Raw genomic sequence first — 24922 nt, 5'->3', positions numbered from 1 at the left:
AGTAAATTTGAAGTTTCTGAACTGATGAGAAACTGATGTCAGTGAGTTAGAGCTTTGTAGTGCTGAAGTGCTATACTAAGTCATAAATTGAACAGCTACTTGTGTAAGTCTCTTCAGATAGGAAAAACAGCCAAATTTGTTGTTCTCTGTTTGGAGTTGTGATCTTACATGCTTTGTTTGATATCTGTAGAGAGATTGTCTCAACTTTTGAAGAAACTGTTCGAAACACAAGAATCTGGGGACCTCAATGAAGAACTTGTTAAAGCTGCTGCTAATGGAGATGTAGCTAAAGTGGAAGATTTGCTAAAGAGACCGGATGTGGATGTGAGTGTCTTTTGTGTGTGATTTCTAACGCACAGGAAATGCAAGAAATCCCAAATCCTCTGCTAGGGATTCCCCTTGCATGGATGAATCCCCCGTGTACAGAGAGCTGGCATAGCTGGTTCCTGTCCCTCTGCTCCATAGCCTCTGGAGGTAGGGAAGGGGCTAGAAACCACTGTGTTGCAGCCATCCACAGTGAACATATTTTTTTGTGCCATATGCCACCTGGCATGAATTAGAGCAGCCTTCAAGCTACTCTAAGTAGGGTTGAAGTAGAGAATTGAGTAGTCGTAAATGGTGGCTGTCCTTAATTTCTCATCTCCTGGGTGGCTTTGTGGGGTAGGGAGAACCATCCTCATCAGGCACTTCCCTAGACTGCTGAGCCAATCAAGTTGCTAGCTTGTTCTTCCTGATGTTCTTGCAGGACAGTGAAGAAGCTTCTTCCTCCTTCCTATAGTCAAAACACTTAAGAATCATAGGGCTCAGCTTGATTTAGAATGTGTTTCAGTTCCCAATCAAATACATATTTTCTTTTTAATGCATTTGCTTTTGAGGTCCAGAGGTTGGACATCACTGGCCTTAAATGTTAATTTGAATTTTAAATTAGTTCAGATTTGTACAAGCAATAAAAAGGAGTCTACATGCATGGCTGTAAGTCCCCTACCATAAATTAGGGGAAAAATAAATTCTGCAGAATACAACTGATTCCCTTCCAAGAAACCTGATTCTCTTCAAGAGTCCACTTTTGCAGCAGCCTGACTAAAATCTTCAAGCTAGCAATTTAATATTAAACTTTGGCATAAGTAAAAATCAGAATAATGTTATTTCTTCATTCTTGCTAATGAATAAGAAGTGTGGAGATGGAAAAGGCCTAATAGATTGTACTGTCCCCAAATATGGTCTTGACTTTTCTTTTTCCATTATTTGAAAGCTGCTCTGATGTTTGGTATGTTAGCCCTGATGGAGATGATTTAGGCAGAGTGCAAGTGAAATGAAAGTTTCACAATAAACAGTTTTTATAACACGGATATTTGCTGATATTACTGGTAGTAAATATCTGATGTTCATGTGTATGTATTGATGTACACGGTAAGTTAACTTCTCATTCTTAATATACTTTCAGGTGAATGGGCAGTGTGCTGGACACACAGCTATGCAAGCAGCCAGTCAGAATGGACATGTTGACATTTTGAAATTACTTCTGAAACAGAATGTGGATGTGGAAGCGGAGGTAATTTAATTTAAAATATGGACTGGTTTTTCTCTAATGGTGGAAATGCAATAAAGATCCCTTAATTGGTCATTTTAAAGTAAGCCTTTTATAATTTTGTAGTACAAAAGGAATTTGTTTTAAATCAATGTTTACACTTTAGGACAAAGATGGAGACAGGGCTGTTCACCATGCAGCTTTTGGAGATGAAGGTGCTGTGATAGAGGTTTTGCACAGAGGCAGTGCAGATTTGAATGCTCGCAACAAACGCAGACAGACTCCACTTCATATTGCTGTTAACAAAGGTCATTTACAAGTTGTAAAGACCTTGCTGGACTTTGGCTGTCATCCTAGTCTCCAGGTAAAACAAATTTTGACTTTCATTTTTTGTCTTCAGACTGTAAGATTTATGCAAGTATGGTATATGCAAGCTGCATGTAGATGTATAAATCTTCCTTTTAAGGCTGATGCATTGAATTTTTTTCTGTATTTCATATTGAGATTTAAAATGCACCTCTCTTGCTCTAGGCATGTGTTTAATATGTTAAGCCTATATAGATTGGGTCAATGTACAAATATGTTTGTTTAACATGCAGATTAACTCTCTTCATCCAGTCAGCACCCCTTATCTTTCCCCACATATGTAATCTGGTAAGAGAGGCTTTGCAGCATGACCTGAAGGCCATCAGATTTAGACTGTCAGAAAAAGGTAGAAAACAACGTCCAGAGTTGAATCCATCAGACAGTATGTCTGCCACCAGACTTCCATTCAAACATGATGTGTGTTATTGAGAGCCTCTGCTGCTATGATATTACACAAGGAGGAAAAACTGCCTCTGTAAACTAATTGGAAACGGTGCTGCAAAAGGGAGAAATACTGCCTCAAAAATGAAGAAATAAAACCACACTTTTAAATAAGCAGGCAGCTACATTCTGTCTGAGCTGAAGCTTCAGCATAGCTGCATGCACAGTGCATTGTACATGTAAAGCTAAAGATGAAAAAAGATGGATAAATGTGCTGAGGTCAACATCTGAAAGAAAAGGTTGTAAAGCCTTAGGCAAATATGAATGATACAACACACACTTACTGTTGCCATCTGGATATTCTTGTGCTTCAAACTCCACCCGTTTTTCCTATTTGTGCACCTGGGAAAGAAGAGGTGAGAACTTTCTTAAAGCAGATAATGTAGCAATTGCTATTTTCTCAGTTTATTTCCTCCTGGCTGCCTACTTCCATCTTACAAGGGCTGAGGTATTATTTACAAGTATTACTTCCATCTTACTGAAGTAGAGTCTCAGGTAGCTAACTTTAATCCAGACCCCAGTTTCTATAAGCGTTGGATATAACAACCAGCCTGTTCTATTTGGCTCAGTCATAGGGACAATTCAGTGAAATTCAAATGGCCTGTGATATAAAGGAGGCTGGACTATATTTACTGATCCCTTCTGGCCACAAACTCAATGAATCTATGAAATTACACCAGCCAGAGCCAATGAAAATCAGAAAATCCCTGTGACAGTAATACATTTTCAGATTCTGCACATCTGAAGAGACATCTAATGCAGATTCAGTTAAGCAATTGATTTCACTGAGATGGATGAGAATGCAGGAGGCATTTGGGGTTAGGACTTGGCTGTAGCTAACTGGCATGTTCTTTAACTCTCAGGCCAACCCACTGCACAAAGGAAAACAATTTAGTCTACCTACAATAAGCTCAAGAAATCTGATTAGTTGGAATGAGTAAACTATATCATTTCATTTTGGTGGGCCAGTGCAGGATGTCTGCCAAATTTGGCAGATATTTCAATTTTGGTGTCTGCTATCCCCACAGTAAAAGTTCTAAGGGATCCTTTTTACACTATGCTGACGTGTGCTGCTAATTGATAAGCACTAGTGATGAAATCCTGGCCCATCTGAAGTCAAATGCAAAACTCCTGATGACTTCAGTAGGGGCAAGATTTCACCCAGAAGCATGAATCCTGAGAATGTGTCTGTGCAGCAGCACAGTGAACTCAACTAAACACATTTTCCTACTTCAGACATTATAGAACACTTATTTTTAATTTGAATTGTTGGGTTTTTGAACAAATTTATGCACAAGTTGTTTCGCTTTTGGAGTAATGGTATATTTTTTCTTTAATTTGGACTTTTCAAAACTAAAACCCTGGCAAGCTAAAAAGTGAATATAAATTCTTTGGTCAGGTGTGTGCTGAAAAATTTCTGGCACCTTTAAACCATGTATTGTCTGGTTGGTACTAGCCATAAATTATTTACAAAATTTAATGTTGCCCTATGAAATCTGTCCTTTTGCTTCATTAAGAAGACAACCTTGTACAAGTTTAACTGTCCTGAGGGGTGCACGTTTTTCATTGATCTGCTTTGTTCATATTATTTTTATTAGAGGAGGTTTTAGCTTGAATTTTTGTATGGCAATTATGTCTCAAACATGACTAAACTTCTGTATATATTTGAAATTTATGCTAGTAGACATTTGAATTTTTATAAATCTTGAACTTAAAGAATTGCTTTAATGTCTAACTTTTTTGTGATGCATGACACTTTTTATAGCAAATGCATGCAGAAAAAATGGCAGTTAATGACCTTTGTAGGTGATACTGAACTACAAATTGCCTACATACTTGAAAAATGTGCATAGCTCTTCGTTGTGTGCAGATTACACAGATCTACCTCTACTCCAGATCTGAGTCTGTCTAGACTGAGATCTGTGCGTCTCTCTGACATCTCCTCATGGATATTCAGCAGACAGCTAAAGCTCAACATGACTATAACAGAGCTCTTAATTTCCTTTCTCCCTACTTCTTTCCTTCACTCAGTGTGGTCAACACAAACATCCTATTGCTCAGGCCTGTAACCTGGGAGTCCTCTTTGATTCAGACCTTTCTCTACGTCCTCACATTCAGCCTATGTGTAAATCTTGATTTTTTTTTCTGCATAACATCTCTCAGATACAGCCTTTCCTACCCATCCACACACTAAAAACTTTTGAGCTGACTGTGATAAACTCATGTCTCAATCATTGCAGCGTTCTTTTCCCTGGTGTTGATGTTGCATTCTTGCCCCAATCATATCTACTCAGAATGCCGCTGCAAATGTCTTTCTCCTAATGTGTTGCTTTGAGATGTTGCCTGTCTTTGCATCCCTCCACTGGCTCCCTCCTCTCTATTGTATCAAACATAAACAACATGTCTTCATTTTCAAGGCCCTTGATGTCCTACCCTCTTCCTACCTATCATCTCTCATTCACTATTGAGATGTCAGCTCCCGCCTCTGCTAGGCCAATAATTCCAGCCTCAATCACCCCCTTGTTAATTTTTCAAAAAAACACCTCCATGCTTTCTCATGTGGTGCCCCTTGCTATTGGGTCAGGAGCTCCCTATAAACAGCTGCAAAGCTACCTCCTCCAAATTCCTCCCTAAAACTGTATTCTGCCATGTTACCTACTTAAAGCTTGTGAAGTGGGCCACTGATATGCTGAGACAGTTACCTATCATGCTGATTAATATTGTCTCATTGTTTCCTTCTACTTCCCTTCCTGTCTTACGTTTAGATTGTGGGCTCATTGAGGTAGTGACAGTCTGTTCTGTATTTTGTTGTTTTATGTTTGTGTAGTGTCTAGTAGTGTGGTGTCCTGGTCCCTGATGCTATGGTAATACAATTAATAAATAAATACATATATATTAACTTCTACTTCAGACTGTCCTTGTTCTGTGATTAAACTTCACCAAAAACTATTTTGACCAAAAAGCAGTATAAGTGTGCAGCCTGGACTGAAGTTATAATTGTAAGTGCTGGAAAATGGTATTAAAAGTTATCTTGTATTTGCATCTCATTAGTTCCTATAGTGACATGTGAGACCTTCTTTTCCCATAAATTTCCTTTTTAAATAGGTAAATGTGGAAGCTGAAGAAAATAATTTCTATTTTTAGGATTCTGAAGGAGATACTCCGCTTCATGATGCGATAAGTAAAAAGCGTGATGACATCCTGGCTGTACTGTTAGAAGCTGGGGCAGATGTTACTATTACAAACAATAATGGATTTAATGCTCTCCATCATGCTGCACTAAGAGGGAATCCCAGGTATAGTCTTGTTATCTTTAGTGTTTAGTTCATAATGTTTGATTAAAGGAGGAAAAATAAGAAAAACATTCTGGTATTGCTGTAACTTTTATAGTAGATTTATTACACTGAAATGTTGCAAGCCAGATTTTTATCCAAAAATGAAATTTTGGAGAGAGACTTTGTTAAAATGGTTCAGCTATTGAGGATGAAAAGGAAGAGTGAGATGGTTGGCTATGTGGTGAGGGGAAGCAGATGCTCTCCCAATCATTTTAAAAAACTTTTTTTTGTATACAACCATTAACCTGAGGGTAGAAAGTTGAAATTTTGAATGGAATGAACCTTTATGAAGAAGAGCCATTGAGTATTTCAGTGAAAATTTGGGAGTTAGGGGGCTTTGAAAACTGCATTTTGCACATGCACAGTAACTGAAATAGAGATATTTTTATTGGTTGGGTTGTGCCTGCATGTATGGTAGATAAATATACTTGGGAATGTGGGTATTTCTGAAATTGTGCAGTGAGCAAGGGCTCCATAGGAGCACAGTGATTTGCATGGTTAATTGTGTTCTCATATGAGCTTCTAATAGTTCAAGGTATGCTCAGAGTGAATCAAAGGCTGTCCTGGCCTAATTAATTAAATTAATTTAATTAAAAATTAATTAAATTAATTAAAATATTTCGCCTAGGAAATTTCATAAAAAGTACTTTGAGGGAATATTAGGCTTTCAGATATGAGAATGCCATGGTTGTGGTTCCATGTGTAACCTTAACTCTGTCCCCTTGTGTGATTATCACATTCCTGTCTTGAGTCTTTGATCTTAAGTTACTATTTTTCAAGTAATAATGTAATATAGGTTTATAATTTTTTTGACCTATGCGTAACAGTTCATTCTTTAATTGTTGACTTGTAACCATATTTTGTTGTGTTCAGTAACTACACATTTTTTCTAAAATCTTCATTTGTATATAATTTTAGTAGTTGGCTTTTTTGCATGATTTAGGCTGTTTGGAAAGCTTTCACTGTCACTGCTTGTGAAGATTTATTTATGGATAAATTACATTGTCCAGAGTTTCAGTCCAGCACTTTCATTAGCATTAAGTGCAAATATAATGGAAAATGTGATGTCATTTGCATGCAACTAAAGCAGCATTTTATGAATAAATGAAGTGTTAATATTTTTATTTCATTGCTTGTTTGAGCTGAAAGGTAATGGATTGTTTAGTAACAGAAAAGCTAATGGAGTTGCACGTGTAATTGTGGGTATTGCTTGACCTGTAGAATCTTTACTAATTTTTGTGGCTAATACATGGGAAGAGAACCACGACTGACTTTTAACTCTTACATTTTCATGACTGGCGGTTAGGAAAATATTTACTTGTAATTTGTAGTGTCCATATGGAATCAGACACACATAATAAACACAGAAGCACATAGTAACATTTTTAGTTGTGTTGAATGCAACTACACTTTAATCCAGTGGAAATGATGTTATGAAGAATAGGAAAAATTACACTCAATTTTTTTCTACAGCACTCATCACCATAGTATCTAAGATAGGAAACGCTTCAAGGAGCTAATCAAGACACTAGACAACACAATAGCTGCACTCATTTGAAGGCACTTGCCTTTCAGACAGAGTCTGAAGCCGTGTTATTTTACTAGATTAATCAGTGCTCCTTGTTATCTAGGTAGCAGCAGTAGCCAAAAATACCAACTTCTGTCTCCAGCTTGCCAGGATTCAATGGGTCTTGCTCTGAGGACCCTGTCTAGTGACTGTGGTCCATATGTTATTCACCTCAAGATTAGATTCCCTGTATTTGGGGTCAAGACCACTCTTACTCATTGAGACTAACTGCTTATTGGGCCACTGAAGCTGTCTGATCCCAGGGGGGAAATTTTAGGAGTTGGAATCCTTCTCTTCCATGATGGAACCCAGTGTGTCATCACCCCACAGTAGATCCAAATGAGCTCTACTATGACAGTTCTCAGAGTGTGGTGCAAACCCACATTTTGTAGAAGCATTCCTGCAGTAACAAGCTTAAGAACAGTGATTGAGAGGTGGGAACATATTCCAGATATAAGTGATTGATTGAACCCTGCGGTGGTACCTAGATACTATTGTGACTGAAAAGGAAAGGGTAGATTTATGTAGGTAATTGAGGTGCTTGTATGGCTCTCATATATATATTTATATAACTGAATACCTCCTAAGTGGTTTTCGTTTTAATCTCATTTTCTTTTTTCCTTCTTTCTTAACATATCGAAGAAATAGTTTGATTATTTCATACAAAAATGTATGAGTGGGTGAATATTTTCCACACTGATACGAGAAGAAATTAAGAGAAAATCTCATGAGGTTTGCATTTTGTTATGAAATTTTCATGGCCCCTCATCTCTTGCCAGAGTGGTTTGTGTAGTCCCAGGTGCAGTTTTGTCTGCAGCAGTCGCAAACTTCCACTATTGGTTGTCCGTTTCATTGCCCCTCCTGCTAGTCTCCTTCCAGTTAAAACTAGGGACCTGTTAGCTCGGATACTTCGTTCTTAACTGTTGTGTTGTATCATATATAGAGTGGCAGTTTGTTAAATAGAAGGAACATAAACTATTTAAGGCTTTATAAGTCAAAACCAGCACATTAACTGGAAGTAAATTTAAAGCTAGTGCCGTCTTTGCACCTCATGAGTTCCCGTGGTGTCGTGTGAGATCTTGGTGTTTTACTAGATTATCTGTAATTTTCACATATCTTGAAGCTATAGACTTGTGTGGAGAATACTGCAGTAATCCAGTCTCAAGGTGACAAGGTCTCATGAGTAAGTGTGAAGACCACATCACAAAAGGACCCAAACCTCTTGCCAAATTTAGATAGATTTAATTTACTTCAGAAGTGCTTGGATTATACAGCAACGCTTACTATTAAGATTAGATGGATGATGGCAAGAGATCCCTAGACACTTGCCAAGTGGGCATCCAGAAGCAGCTGGGTGTCTACTACCCCCCTACATTCCACTTTGAGAGGTTGCTAGTCCTACTAATAAACAGCAGGCAGACCTCGTTAAGAGTAACTGTGTAAACTCTACTAGAATCTTCAAGTGTGTCAACACCTTGTCAGTAGTATTGAAGGTAGTTGTTCTAAAAGACTTGTCATAGACATTTGACTCCAAGATTGTTCCCAACCACAACTATTGTGTTTTTCTCTCATATGGGGAGACTCCAGGATGGTATGGAGATGGGGTCAGACAGCTAAGGACTCTTAGAAGTTTCTGGAAGAGTTCTGTCATGACTCAGTCTCTTCTCTCCCCTCCCCGGAGATTTGTGATAGTTGATGTATCAGTAAAGCAATGTTGTTTGTTTGAATAAAGGTTTAACGGCCTTTTTTAAAAGTTGGTCTCCAGCAATGGCCTTAGCACCTCTCTTTTGGCATTCACCTGCAAGTTGGGGCCTGGAACTAATGCACATTGTGGCTCATACATTCTAGCACACCAAGAGTGCCAGTGAGCATCGTGGCCGAAACTCAAGCAAAGATAACCCCTCTCCCCCCAAAATAAACCAATCAACTAACAAGCTGTTTTATGCTACGACTCTAGATACCATTAAGTTAACAGAGCAATACACTGCCAGATGATTTACCTTTAGCCTAGCTCTCACAAAACCTCGTGCAAATTTGGTCACTGGAGATAAATCATTGAGGTAAACGTGGTTCAACTTTGTTGATATTATTAGGCTGTTATATCTAGCACATTGAATTATGTTGAATTGCAAAGTTTTAATATATTGCCATTTCAGTTTTTAATTTGATCACTGCTTATTTCCCAATGCCTTCTTTCTAATGTTTTGTTTTAATTAACAATCTGAAAAATCACTAAATGTTTAATTGATTTTTGGATATTAAGTAGAAAATATTAAATTAAAACAAGGCAGTATATAGTTAACTGGTTTATAGTTTTAGATAATTCAGAATTTTTTTCTCCGCATTTGTCCTTCTATGAAAGTGTGCTTGTGCGGATACAGTAAGTGTGTCTTAATGATCATATGTTGATTACGGTCAATAATCAGCATCCTAATGCTTGAGTTTTAATTATTGTAACAAGTAGGATATTTTACCCCTATGTGTGTACATGTATGAAAGAACAATCAGTGTAGAATAACAATTTTCTTGGCTTTTATAGTAGAATGTAAAATGTATACAATACAGTAGACCTTATTTCGTATGTGCCATAGATATACTTCTTGCTTAAAGGAATTGCTGAGTAAGAAGAATCAATTATGTTCAAGATAGATGGAGGAAGTGTGTAGAAATTTCATTTTTATTTAACAGAGAACCTTGTTACAATTTTTGAGTCCACCTAAATAGACCACATTGTTACAAACTCATTAGCTTCAGCCTTTTAACCCTAAAGATAATGAACCCCATTGATCAAAGTTGTAAAGACATTTCTCTAATTTTGAGATATGTCCATTTCTTACATTAACCAGCTTTTACAAGAACCAAATAGAAACAAAAATAGGACTTGAGTATCTATTATGGGTCAATCATATATTTTCCAAATTACCATAATCATGGTTATATTTAACTTGTCCAGAAATCTTCTGTTGCTTCAAATATTTTGAGCTAAAGAATGTAGCTGTGAAGAGTGAGTGAGTGCACTTGTCCCCATAGCCGCAACCGTCTTGATTCTGCATTCTGTCTTGGGAATAAAACTTAAAGAATAGTGGAATTAACATCTTAAATTGAATAGTCTTTTTGCACAAAAGAACTTCTTAAGTAATGGCTGTACAGATTACCATCCTTTGTTGGGCATCCATATTACCAGTTCATCAAAAGAATAATTCAAAGTTATAATTTTAGTATAGTTTAGCTTTAAGTGGGAACAGAAGCTGAATGTCTCACAGTTAGATGCACTTTTCAAATACTTTTCTTTAGTATTGTATGGCATATGTTTTGCTGCAGAGACTAATTTGTTCATAAACTAGTAATTACAATTTGGGAGATTATACGTATCTTTAAAATGGTGTTGGAAATCCTTTTGCTATTACCTGTTTTGGTATTTGTATTGGGTGAATTCATGTTATATATGGGTGAGGTACTGAACTGGTTGGTGGTGGTGGAATAGAGAAATGGGATTTGTCAAAAGTATGTTTAGCGTAAGAATTACAGGAGTACTTCGCGGGGGAGGGGGTGTTATTCTCAGACATATTTGGATGACTAAGTTGCCAGGGCAATAGGTTGGGTGTAGGGGAAGTGCTAATATTTTAGTAATTTTTCTAAAAGGATGAAAATTATCTTGACTTGGTATTTGCACTTAATTCAGTAAGTGCATGTGATCCAATTTGGGAAGCTGAACATAAAAGACATTCGCTTAAAGAAGGTATTAAAGTATAGAAATAAGTTCCAAAAATGCTTTCACAGAAGACTTTTCTAAATGTGAGTGGGGAGGGAATATAATCTCTCAGGGTTAGACCTGCGATTAGGTAGCAAATTAGAGTGTAGCATCAAGGTCAGTGACAAATTTATTAGCTGTTAATTGTAAATAATATTCTCAACATGTACAAAATGCAAATACAGTTGCTACCCTGAGGAATTTCCTCTCTAGTACAATATTGTTAGAAAAAGATTATCTGTGAAGCAGAATAAATATGATGATAGAGTACATTTCCCCCTCTCCCCCCTCCCTTTGTATGTGTTTTTAAAGCAGGAGGGAGAAACCTTTAGAAAAACCAGGAAGCAATACATGACTGAACAATCAATTTATTTGAATGCCTAATTCTTTTCTTATAGAAATTACCATTGGTACCATTTTTTTTACTAAATAAGAACAGAAAGCGAAACACAAGTAATTCCACAATTAAATGTTTATCTAGAAATACAGCCTTTGGGACATCCTGAAGTATAACTGAATACCATACGTTCACATTTGTTTCTTTCTGTTGACAGTGTGCATTTAATCTGTCCAGAATAGTTGAAGCATGTTCAAAGTTGCCATTATACAAGTGTTAAGTCCATTATTGAAAATAGTTGATATCCTGTCGTGATCAATGCATAGCTACAGCTGGTTGAAGGGGACCAAATCCATTGAAGAGGTGATTTGGTTCCATTTTACCAGCTTTAGCAAAGCATTGGAGTGCAGGAAGGCTGTAACTTTTTATAACAATACAGCTGGGTTTTTTAACTGTACATGTACAATTTTAAAAGTACACACATTTTTCAGCCATAAATGTTATACTTATTGACACTTCGCTTTTGATTTTTAAAGTAATTGAAGATTTAACTTAAGTCATTTTTGGAGGGAGGGCAGGAAGGAAACATTTACCCCAGAATGCCTTATACAATTTACCAATCTGTTCTGTCTTCTAGCACCTTTGTAGGCACAATTTGTAACTATGGGTTAGCCTCGTGTTAAAGTACAGTTGCAGTGTTAAAAGTTTTTTCTTTTGATTAATTTTGGAGTCATGTTTGGATTTATGTATAGCGCCACTTATATTTATTCCTTTTACTCATTAAATTAAATTGCACTGGAGAAAGCAACACTCTTCCTGTCTCGCCACGCCCCCCCCCGCCCCCGCGTTATATCTTGCTGCTGCTTTAGTACAATAGTTGATTAGCACAAGTAACAGATTAGGTTGTGGAAAGAGGAGTATTGTAGCCTCTCTCTTATAAATGTCAAGTGCTTTTAATTCATTTTGGTACATTTCTGCTTAGCGTTCACTTTAGGAATTCCCATATATACACTATAGTAGACTGGAATTTTTTTCTGTTTACACTTCCTTTCTCTTTCTGTACAAACACCTGATGTTATCAATCTGGAATTTTCTTTATCTAAAGCCCTTTTAGGTGAAAGGTTCCTTAACACACTACATATCTTTTATAAGTAGAGTTAAACGTGCTTCTATTTCATGCATTTTCTTAAAGGTAATTTGTGCTGGTAAACTGCAATAGATACACTAAACAGACAAATATTGCATTTGAAGACCTGTGGGGGTTTTTAAGCTTTGCCAGGGAGACATTAGTTCAAACCATGCACTAATAATGCTCCTGTCAAGTGTAGTCTTCATCTGTTTGTTGTGAAATCTAGTGATGAAATTTATGTAAATATATTTTTTACACCATCTATCCTAATAGAAACCTAGCAGGTGCGTCATTTGAACTTAAGCATTAAAGACAGCTATAAAAGTGGCTTCTATTTTTACCGGTTATACAGGAGCTGTGTTACAGATCCAGCTGCTCAAGTGTGCTTTTGGATGGCAATACAGTTTCATGTACTGGCCATATCGGGGCAAAAAAATGGCCATGGAAAACAGCAGTGTAGCATTTGATAATGTCAGCATCTGTTATCCCTGTCAGTCACACAGTTGAAATATTTGAGTTACAACAGTGTCAGCAGATGCCCAGAGTTCAGCATGTGCTCAGTTAAAATTGAACAGCTGACCTAAGTGGTGGATGTGACATTTTAGAGTGACTGAGTATATTCTTAGAGATATGTTAACATGAGCTAGCAAGAAGCCATGTCAATATATAATTTTAACTTTTATATCTCTCTGAGAACTGTCATTTTGTTTCATAGTAGAATTGCTGTCTTATTATGGCCTAGCAAGAGAGGATTCAGCATCAGTGGCTCACTATAAAGAGCCTGTCACAATAAGTTTGATCTTTAGTAAAGATAGTCAGATATGTAGACTGAAACCTACATATCAATTGCTGGCATAAGAAGGAAAGCTTCAGAGAAGTAAATGAAGTTGTGTCCACTTACTCCAATAGTGAATTTGGCTCTCAGTCTGTAAATCTGTCAGTTACGAGCCTAGAAGCTAAACAGCATTACGAAACCCAGTAGAGTTGCTGATAGTTCAGCTTTTTTCCATTATAAAACAGCTTGTAATTTGGAGGTTGGAGTTCTATACAGGCTGCATTCCAAGGTATTTGATCATGTGGAAAATAACGTTCAGACCAATTTATTAAAAATTACCTTATGACTACAGTTACATTACTTTGATTCCTTTTTATATAAGTGTAGTTCTACAGTTCCAGCTCAATACTTGTTTGTAAAAAATATCTGGTGATACCTAATAATTTTTGGTATTTTGTAGTGATTAAAAAACATTTCATTTGAAAAATGGCACACGTATCCAATAAATTAATATTTTTGAAGGCATAATTATCCATTGGATCTCTTACATTTGAGATTTTCCTTTCCTGACACAAAAAATTATCCCAGAATTTTAAAATATTAAAATAAAAAACCGAGTGGACTCAGAATCTTTATTCTTTAATCTGGGCCAATTGTGCCTGTTACGACAAGCATATATGATATGCAAGGATTACTGTTCGGATTCTTGTGTAATATCTATACATGATTAGGTGCAGCACAAGTCATTCGTTACTTAAAAATTTCTTTGTGTTGAGTGATTTTAGTCAGAGCCTGAATATGTTCGTGTGTTTTAGTTAACATTAATTTTAGAAATAAATAAATTGCATGCTTCTGTTGACAGCTTCACCTCTCTTATTTTTCATATAGTTTTTACAATTACATCTTACCAAATTAAGGGTTTCATAATTTAAAACTGAAATTTTAGGTGAAGAGTTGAAGGAGCAGCAGTATAAATTGGATAATTTAATATGTAATTCAGAATTGCTTAACCAATTTTGTTAAAATTAGACTATAATTTTCAGAAAAATATAGGAATCCTGTGTTCTGTCATTCCTGTGTTTTTGTTTTGTAATCTGTCATTAGCCTTAATCCGCTGACTGGCAGCTGTGGCCTAGAAATCTCTGCATTGTCACTTTACATGCATGAACCTGACACTGCAGTTTATTCCATCCAAGCTCTCAGTGAGCTTAATAAGGGTTGATTTGGAGAAACACCAGGCTTGTGTGTCTAAAGTATTAGAATTTGTATATGGTAATTTAAAATTATTTTGAAAACATTTTTCTCTTGTGTTTGCTAAATCAAAGTCGAACTGCCAAGCAGTTTCTTACAACGGTGTTAATTACTCGGTAGACTCCATAGACTCAGTGTCTATGAATTATTAGGGAAACTTAATTTTGGAATCAGAGCATGGTCTGCAGACTTAAGATTTTTTTTTTAAAATCACATGCCTCATTTCTTCAGATAATCTTTAAAAAAGTCTGTTTTAGTTGAATAAAGTTAGGGTACAAAAGATTATCCTGAATAAGATTGACAATCAGTTTTGCAGATAGATTATATATTTTATCCAGAATGTTCTGGTGTGACTGTTTACATTTCCTAACTTATATTTTGAATTTATAAACAAAAACCCTGAAGTTTTTGTTCATAACTTATCTACAACCAATAACAGAACTTTCTCTACCCACCCTCTAAATAAGTGTCTTGGGATAATGTTTCATGATTCATAAGCAATAAGTGATTTTACTTTGGCAGTAGCAAGTGTCATCTGACCCATACCAAGTTAATTTGCCACATGAAAGTCATTCAAACAATAGGAGACCTGTTTCTTCCAGCTGCAGTTTAGTTTCCTCTTACTGGTTGTTCAGTGCCTGCCAAAAATACATACTTCTTTACATTCCATAGCATTGTATGTTCATATGGGTACATAAAGAAGTATGTACTCTGGGCAGGAATACATATAGTTGCTCAGCTATCTGTCAAATGAATCTGAAAGTATTTTGCTTTTTCGTTCCTTTCCTTGTTAGAAGATGCAGAATGCCTGTTGTCATTTCTTTAAAAGAACAATCTTGTTATAAACTTGTTATAAGCTAACTTTTTTACTAAGACTGAACTTTACAATGCAATTTACCTGCAAAGTGACTTAAAGTGTATTACAGTTCCATGTTCCGTGATGACATGGACATTTGAAGCACTTATCCAGATTTTTGTTGTCTCTTGGTGTTCATTCTGGCTGGCCAGTTTTGAAGGTAGAGCTGTCATTGATGGGTGGCTTTGCAAAGTACTTTCCTGGAATGGATAATTGTAGTCCACCATAAGAACTTCAGTTTTCTTTGAGTCTTCTGCCAGATTTCCATGCTGGTATACAGATTGCATTTAGTATCCTGAAGGGAAGTATAAACTCATCTAATATGATGGAAGGAAATAACCTTCACCCCTTTCCCCCCACTCAAAAAATCCTTCCCCCCAGGTCTAGTATCTCTTTCTACTGCAGATCCAGACTTAAAACATAAAAAAAAAAACCAAAAAAACAAAAAAAAACCCCTCCCACAATGCTGATGATCCTGCTAATTGAAAAGATGATGACATTGAATTTTTAAAAAAACTATTGTGGCAGGATTTGGGCTTTTAGCGGGCCATAGGTCATATGTGATAGCTAGTGCTTATTCAGCACTTCTAGAATAGTTTTTTTGAGTTTGTGTAGTCGCTCACCTGCTTCAGTCGCAGAATCTTTTTCAGGCTTACAATATTAATGCCAGTTTACATAAATGATAAATGTTCACCTCTTTAAATTGAATTTTATCCCCTTTCATCACATTCTGTGGTTCAGAGGTACATGATCAGCTTTTAATGACCAGTAAACATGCAGTGTGCTGGCAGGGTGTGACCTTTAAAGAGCTGCCAGAAGTAGATTGAGTACCTAATTTATAGTTAGTAGGTGTTTTTAAAAAAAAAAAAAAAAAAAAGTTGGTGTCCGTTATAGTAAGAGTAACCTTTGTCTTTCCAGTGTTAGAAATGCTAATTTGAAATAAGCTTAAAAATTAGTAAATTTAATAGTCCTGAGAAAAGGGGAGAGCAGTGGAAGTAAAAATTTCTGCAGCCCATGACAAAAAGCTAGTGCAGCTGATAGAGAGCAAATCAGAGTGTGGCAGTAGCTAGCACAGCACTACAAGGAGAAACAGCAATGCAGCATTAGAATTACAGCACGCACATTCTAGGTTTAAAATGGGTTGTTTTCTTGTACATCTAAGGTAGATCAGTAAAAATCTAACAAATATATTTTGGAGCTAAGCAGTGAATTACTGTACTATTGACTTTTTTAAATACAGTTTTAAAATGTTTGAGTTAGTTGTGATTTGTAAGGTAAGGTGATGCTTTTCACTAAAATTAAGTCATTTTGATTTTTTGAAATCATTGCATGGCAGTACACTACCAGAGCATATCTGATAAAAGATCTGTCCTGTATCTGCTGTGAAATTTGGACTAGAGTTTTCGCTAAGCCTGCTCTTTACACTACAAATGTTTGATACTTTAACACACTGAAATTAAGCTGTGCCCAGCATAGAGGTACGAGTATAACAATAAAAACAATCTAGTAAATAATAGTTAAACATGCAGAAAGTCATAGGTATCCTTTAAATGTGCAGAATAACACAGGCCTCCTGTTGTTCCATTACCTGTAAGCTTAGTATCATGCAGCTGGAAGAGAGGTAATGACCTAGAGAGATACATCAGCAGCAGCCATCTCATCCTGAGTGTTCCGTCTGATTCAGCTCTTCATTATATGCGAGGGGGAGTAGGGGGGAAGTGTCAGTGAATACAGTACCTTACCACCTTAAATAGATAAAACTTCAAAGCAAAATAGTGTGAACAGTGAAGCTTACTTGGTGCTGCTACCTTTCTTGGGTTGATAAAATATGGATGATGTTGCGTAGAAATGAATACCTTGTGGCTGCTGGGCTAAGAATTAAGTGTCCAAGGAAAGATGCTAGGAAGCCCTGGGATGGTGAACTCAGCCCATTGGCAGATAAAAATAATCAGAGAAAAAGTTGGAGTGACCAAAAAAAAAGAGAGATTTCTTCCAGCTCCTTAGATATTGCACTGCATGTGTTCTTGCTTGAGGTTAAGTTTCCAGGCTTAACTATAGGCAGATCTGTGTTGAAGCTACTTTCCATCTCCAGAGGTCAAGTCTGTTTGTGAGGTCAGGGCTCCCACATGCACACGGTAGAAGAAACTAACTGTATTTCCCACTCAGCGGGCATGAGCAAAACTGTTACAGCTTTATAGGCAGCTAAGCATTTGAAACATGCACTCCCAGGCAAACAGGCTCTCTTGTGCCTCTCTCTTCCCTGACCATATTTAGTCAACCATTGCAAAAAATAATCTCTCAGCTGTCGATTGTCGATCCAGACTCTGAGGGAGCCTCTATCTTGCTCTCTGCTCATTGATTATTCATCCTGCTGTCCCAACACTGTTTAGCCATTTGTCCTGATATTTTTTTAGCACTGCCAAATAAAGCCGTCTCTCATGTTTCCACTTATATTTCCCAGATTTTCACTGAGCATGCACTGCTACTAGTAAAGCCTGATGTGGCTGTCACTATACTTAGAAACACTGCGGAGCAAAAAGAAAAAGCTCTGGTAGTAGCAAGATAGGGTCTTTAGGCAGATATGAAATCATAAATATCCCTCTGCTGCCACAAAAAGATTGTGTAACCTGATTCCTTGATCAGTCAAAAGTGCTGTGAATAACAATAGGCTTTTTAGCCTCAGGCCTAAGTGGCCTTGTAGTTTAATTATATAACTAGTTTTAAGTTTTTTTCTAGAAACCTTACATTTTATTTGACAGATAAGTTTTGTGCTCTTTGCCTGTTCCGAGCAAAATAAGAAATGGTTTGGCAAATGGAAAATATTTGTGCTTTATTAATAAACAAATGATCATTATGTAATGTGTTTATAATACTAATCTGCATAAATTTGCTTTTTAAAAAACTACTAACAAGCAGAGTGCCTGTATTTTGGAAAAACTTAAAATGTTTCTCGGTGAAGAAATTTAAAAAATATTCATTCTGCAGATTTCATTTCCATTCATATAAACTCTCTTTTAACAAATACAGTTGCTATACTTTCAGAATCTGAAAACTAATTTTTGAATTTTAATATGGAACAGTTATTTGCTCCAGAAGAGAAATAGCTAGGAATAACTGCTGACCATCTTCATTTAAGTACCACAGACAGTAGTAAGTAAAACCAAAATAACTCAGTTAAGACTTCCTGTGTCTTTCTAGACAAAAATCGCTTTGGAAGAATATGCTTTATGGTTCTTTGGGAAACCGTTATATGCACTCAGGTGCAGCATGAATACTTTTGCCAGCAGGAAGAAAAGAGTAAATGCCAAATATAACCAAACAATTCAATGTTTAGGATTAAACCTAGCTCCATAAATATAAGAAACCACTCCATCATTACCTCATCCTGATATACATAAGTGTTGCTTTTAATAAATTGAGTTACAGTATTTTCAAGATAGAAGGGTTGAGATGCAAAATATTGACTGGAAGAGACCAATATTTCCTGAGGCCCTCCCCTTTCTTTGCTCCTTGGAGTGTAACTTGAATTAATCACATTGTGCAGCAACATCCTATTCCGTAGCTGAGGCTTCATCTGAGCTTTTCATTATAAACCCAGTGTCTTTCCCCTCACCTCTTTCAAAATCCACATGTCACAGAGGCCTCCAAATTAGTAGATTAGGCCTAGGGCGAATATATATTTCTACCAAATTTGAACAAAATTGTACAAGGGGTTCTTGAAAGATAACACCCTAAACAAGTGTATCCTAAAAGTTTTTTTTAAGAACTTTCACATAAATAAAAAAAAAAGAGAACCTAGATTTTAGTTTTCAGTTCTCCGAGATCCAGTGCATGATACCAAAGATTACTTGATTGATTAAAGCTGAAAAGTTATTAACATTTTAAATAGGAACATTGCTGTGACTCATCATTCTGGCAAGTTTAATACAGAGTGTAAAATGATTGGAGATCTAATCTTTCATTCATACAAGTCTTTAGTCCTTTTCCTTATGATAGACCTCAAAATGTAAATAAATTATTGGGAGGTTTTGTCATTCGTGAAAGAGAATATTCCCCTACTCTCCATCTTCTTTTAGAACCTTAACCAGAGAGGAAGGATGCCTTTGGTAAAGTATGTGACTTTGAATCAGGAGATCTGGGCTCTCTTCCAATGTCAGTCAGATTTTGTGGCGGTGTATGCATGCCCTGTCCCTTGTTGGGGTGGGCAGGATGTGTTCTGATACTGTGGTTACAGCCTACCAGACTACCTTGGGTCTTGCCACAATGAGATTCAAGGCGATCGGGCGAAGTCCTGGACGACTGGAAAAAGGCTAATGTAGTGCCCATCTTTAAAAAAGGGAAGGAGGATCCTGGGAACTACAGGCCAGTCAGCCTCACCTCAGTCCTTGGAAAAATCATGGAGCAGGTAGGTCCTCAAGGAATCAATTCTGAAGCACTTAGAGGAGAGGAAAGTGATCAGGAACAGTCAGCATGGATTCACCAAGGGCAAGTCTTGCCTGACTAATCTAATTGCCTTCTATGACGAGATAACTGGCTCTGTGGATGAGGGGAAAGCAGTGGACGTAGTGTTGCTTGACTTCAGAAAAGCTTTTGACACTGTCTCCCACAGTATTTTTGCCAGCAAGTTAAAGAAGTTTGGGCTGGATGAATGGACTATAAGGTGGATAGAAAGCTGGCTAGATTGTCGGGCTCAACGGGTAGTGATCAATGGCTCCAAGTCTAGTTGGCAGCCGGTATCAAGTGGAGTGCCCCAAGGGTCGGTCCTGGGGCCGTTTTTGTTCAATATCTTCATAAATGATCTGGAGGATGGTGTGGATTGCACCCTCAGCAAGTTTGCAGATGACACAAAACTGGGAGGAGAGTTAGATATGGAGGGTAGGGATAGGATACAGAGGGCCCTAGACAAATTAGAGGATTGGGCCAAAAGAAATCTGATGATGTTCAACAAGGACAAGTGCAGAGTCCTGCACTTAGGACGGAAGAATCCCATGCACCGCTACAGACTAGGGACCAAATGGCTCGGCAGCAGTTCTGCAGAAAAGGACCTAGGGGTTACAGTGGACGAGATGCTGGATATGAGTCAACAGTGTGCCCTTGTTGCCAAGAAGGCCAATGGCATTTTGGGCTGTATGAGTAGGCATTGCCAGCAGATCGAGGGACGTGATCGTTCCCCTCTATTCGACATTGGTGAGGCCTCATCTGGAGTACTGTGTCCAGTTTTGAGCCCCACACTACAAGAAGGATGTGGAAAAATTGGAAAGAGTCCAGCGGAGGGCAACAAAAATTATTAGAGGTCTGGAACACATGACTTATGAGGAGAGGCTGAGGGAACTGGGATTGTTTAGTCTGTGGAAGAGAAGAATGAGGGGGGATTTGATAGCTGCTTTCAACTAGCTGAAAGGGGGTTCCAAAGAGGATGGCTCTAGACTGTTCTCCGTGGTAGCAGATGACAGAACAAGGAGTGATGGTCTCAAGTTGCAGTTGGGGAGGTTTAGGCTGGATATTAGGAAAAACTTTTTCACTAGGAGGGTGGTGAAACAGTGGAATGCATTACCTAGGGAGGTGGTGGAATCTCCTTCCTTAGAAGTTTTTAAGGTCAGTCTTGACAAAGCCCTGGCTGGGATGATTTAGTTGGGGATGGTCCTGCTTTGAGCAGGGGGTTGGACTAGATGACCTCCTGAGGCCCCTTCCAACCCTGATATTCTGTGATTCTATGATTAGGGTCTAAGCAGCAGCCCTCGGGTATAGAGCAGCATGGCCTAGTGGCCAGAGTCAATATGGCAGCCCTCAGATATGGGGCAGTGTGGCCTAGTGGCCAATACCTGGGGGACCATCACCAGGAGAGTGGTAGTCTGGGACCACCCGACTCCACTGGGCACCGACCCAGGGCCTTAACAGTGGCGGAATGGTCCACCACTGGGTCAGCAGGGAATCCCACCGAAACATTCTGACCTTGCACGGGTACGAGATACCCTTCCTCGCTCAACCTTCCTGGGTCACATCCTACTGCTCTTCCTGAAGCTGCAGTCCATGGGGCAACGGAGTCTCCTGGCACCTCGGCGCAGGTAACTCCCTGGGACTCCAATGGCCACAGATCTCCGGTCCGGATCTTCAGATCTCCGGCTCCCGCAGGCAAGGGCTGTGATGGCTCCTCAGCTGGAGCTTCAGCCAAAGGTCCTTCCTTTCTGACGGTCAGACCAGACTGAGCCGGGCTGCCCCCTTGTATACTAGCATAGCATTTGGAGCATGCCCAGTACAGGCTGAGGGGTGGGACTTCCTCCACCCATAGTGTGGGTTTAATCCCTTCCGGCTCAGTGTGGGGTATGCATACCCTGTCACAGACTTCCTGTATGACACTGGGTAAAACACTTAATATCTCTGCCTTAGTTCTCCATCTAGAAAGTGGAGATACTTCCTTACCTCAGAGGGTGTGAATAATGAATTCATTACTGTTTGTGACATGCTCATATACAGTTGATAAACACTACCAAAAAGTCTGTAGCTAAAAACTGTGTTTAAGCAATATTTATCTGTTGATTGATATTGCAGAAGATGCAATATGTTGAAATTGTTAGAGCCATGCTAAACAGGTGGGGAGTAGGTTTCATTTTCATGAGGTTCTTGCCCTTACGAAAAGTTAACTGTAGTTTTCTCACTCCCTCCAAATCACGATCTTTCTCACCGAAACTTGGAAATTCTGAAAGCTTTGGCCCGCTCTGTATAGTTGGTTAAAAAAGAAATGAAATTTCTGCAAACATTCATTCCTTTTTTGGAATTGGATATTTGAATTTTAATCCAAAATTCAGAAAATATTAATGAGTTATAGTAGATAGCACGAGGTTAAAATGGAAAAATGACTAAACCCATGTCTACACTATCACTTACCTTGTCAAAACTTCTGCTGCTCGGGTGTGGAAAAAACACCCTCCTGAGCAACATAAGTTTTGTCGGCATAAGTGCTCGTGTGCTGTGTGGACAGGAGATGCTCTCCTGCTGACATAGCTACCGCTGCTTGTTGAACTGGTTTTGTTATGTCGATGGAAAAGCTCTCTCCTATCGGTATAACTTGGCTACACAGTACATGAGCGCTCTTACAACAACACAGCTGTATTGATACAGCTGTGCCCCTGTAAGCTTGTAAGTTGTAGACATGGTCTAAATCATAGAGTTTAAGTCCAGAAGGGACCACCAAATCATCTAGTCTACCCTCTTGTATATTGAAGGCCACTAGCATTGCCCAGCACCTGCATACTCAACCCAACAACTAAAATTAGACCAGTGTTTTACAGCCCACAGGAAACTAGACTGTTATGTGCCACAGGCAAATAAAAGGAAGGATCACCAAGGCCCCCATAATGGCAGAGAAATGATTAAGTCGGATATATCCAGATAATCTTGGCAAGTGACACGTACCCACACACTGCAGAGGATGGTGAAACTGTTCTAATGGCACTGCCAGATTTCTTCCTGACCTGCATATGGTGATCAGTTAAACCCTGTGAATGTCAGCAAGAACCAGCCAGCCAAGCATCTGAGAGAGGAAGCTTGGTGCCCTCTCAGAGCGCTGGCCATAACCATCCAATGTTTCATCTCCATCTGTGGCCATCACTGATCCTTCAGAGGAAGGAGATCAAAAAGACTTCTAAGAAAAATTTGTACAAATGAATATTTTATACACCAGAAAATTGAAAAATATTAAGTAACTCGCTCTTTCTCAGTGTGGACTGTAAAACAGGCCATGTTTGAGGTTTCTAGCTTTGGCCAATTTTGAGTTGTCCAATTGAGCTGTCTGTGTTTGGAACATGTGAGGAAATCATGGTAGGTTTTCTTCATGTTTTTGTTACTCAAAAGTGGCTGATCTAATTTTGCTAAAGATTTCATTTAAAATAACCATATTGTAATCAAGTCTGGAAAATTTCAGACTAGAAAGAATTTTAGAAAGTTGAGCCAACTGAAAAAGGAGGCTTACAATGGAAACTTCAACTCAACCTTAATTATAAATAGGGTCCCTGCTGACAAACACTAAAGCCAGGTTTCAGAGTAACAGCTGTGTTAGTCTGTATTCGCAAAAAGAAAAGGAGTACTTGTGGCACCTTAGAGACTAACCAATTTATTTAAGCATAAGCTTTCGTGAGCTACAGCTCACTTCATCGGATGCATAAAGTGGAAAATACAGTGAGGATGTTTTTATACACACAGACCATGAAAAAAAGTGAGGATGTTTTTATACACTAAAGCATAACTGTGTTATATGACTGGGCAAGAAAATGGCAGGTAAAATGCAACCTTGATAGGTGCAAAGTAATGCACATTGGAAAAAATAATACCACATATACAGTTATGGGTTTTAAATTAGCTATTACCACTCAAGTAAGAGATCTTGGAGTCACCGTGGATAGTTCTCTGAAAATTTCCACACAGTGTGCAGAAGGGGTAAAAAAGGCTAACAGTATGTTAGGAATTATTAGGTCGCCCCTTCTCAAAAAAGATATAGTGGACCTGGAAAAGGTTAAGAGGAGAGTGATAAAGATAATTAAGAATATAGAACGGCTTCCATATGAGGACAGACTAAAAACAATAGGGCTGTTCAGTTTAAAAAAGAAACAACTGGGGAGGGAGTAATATGATTCAGGTCTATAAAATCACAAATGGTGTGGAAAAAGTGAATAGAGAAGTGTGAAAGAGAAAATAAAAAACCATGGGTCACCCAATGAAATTAACAGACAGCAAGTTTAATACAAACAAGAGGAAGTACTTTTTTCACACAAGGCACAACTAATCACATGGAACTCTTTGTAGCTTGAAAGCGTGTCTCTCTTACCAACAGAAGTTGGTCTAATAAAAGATATTACCTCACCCATTTTGTCTCTCTCATATCCTGGGACCGACATAGCTACAGCCACACTCCATACATTCATGGAGGATAGGTCCATCAGTGATTAATAGTCAAGATGGTCAGGAATGCAACCCCACGGTTGGGGTGACCCTAAACCTCTCATTAACAGAAGTTTGGAGTGGAAGATAGTGTGGATCACTCCATAATTGCCCTGTTCTCTACACGCCACTGGACGCTCTGGTACTGGCTGCTGTCAAAGACAGGATACTACCCAAGATGGGCCATGATCTGATCTAGTATGGCAGGTCTTATGTTCTTAATGTACGTTAGTGCTGTAATAATCTTTAAATGCAATTTTAGTTGAGGATGGTATGAATTTAGTATTTTAAGGCATTGAAAAATCTTATCTAGAATCTTCAAAAATTTTACATGAGCAGTATAACGTACACAGGTTGAAAATACTGAAGGCTGTATAAAATACTTCACAAGCTAACTTTGTTTATGGTTATTACTAGATTTATTGCTCTATAAAACAGTATTTAGGGGAATACTTTGTGTGTTTTGCAAGCGTGAGATATGAAAACAAGGTTTTATATACGTAAGGATTATGTTCCTGGTAAATGCAGTAATAAAAGTTGGCTGTTTTCATTACTACTTTGAAAATTGAATGCTGAAACAACTGTTGCATAAAAGGAAAGTAACATTTATTCATCAAAATTACGTTGCCTTCTAGTATAACACATGGCTGTC

The 24922-nt window shown here is 38.0% G+C and overlaps 1 protein-coding gene across 5 annotated transcripts in view; it reads left to right on the top strand.

Annotated features, from left to right (window-relative positions):
- Nucleotides 1-24922, top strand: part of MIB1 (MIB E3 ubiquitin protein ligase 1) — a 95109-nt gene that overhangs the window by 30297 nt on the left and 39890 nt on the right. For all 5 annotated transcript variants that reach the window (XM_077810377.1, XM_077810376.1, XM_077810381.1 and 2 more), the window contains 4 exons: nucleotides 191-324; nucleotides 1445-1552; nucleotides 1695-1892; nucleotides 5480-5631. In XM_077810377.1, coding sequence (XP_077666503.1) covers nucleotides 191-324; nucleotides 1445-1552; nucleotides 1695-1892; nucleotides 5480-5631 — 592 coding nt within the window. The remainder of the gene's footprint in view (nucleotides 1-190; nucleotides 325-1444; nucleotides 1553-1694; nucleotides 1893-5479; nucleotides 5632-24922) is intronic.

This window comes from Eretmochelys imbricata, chromosome 2 (assembly GCF_965152235.1).
Source record: "Eretmochelys imbricata isolate rEreImb1 chromosome 2, rEreImb1.hap1, whole genome shotgun sequence".
Taxonomy (NCBI): domain Eukaryota; kingdom Metazoa; phylum Chordata; order Testudines; family Cheloniidae; genus Eretmochelys; species Eretmochelys imbricata.
This window is presented reverse-complemented; position numbering and strand designations above follow the sequence as displayed.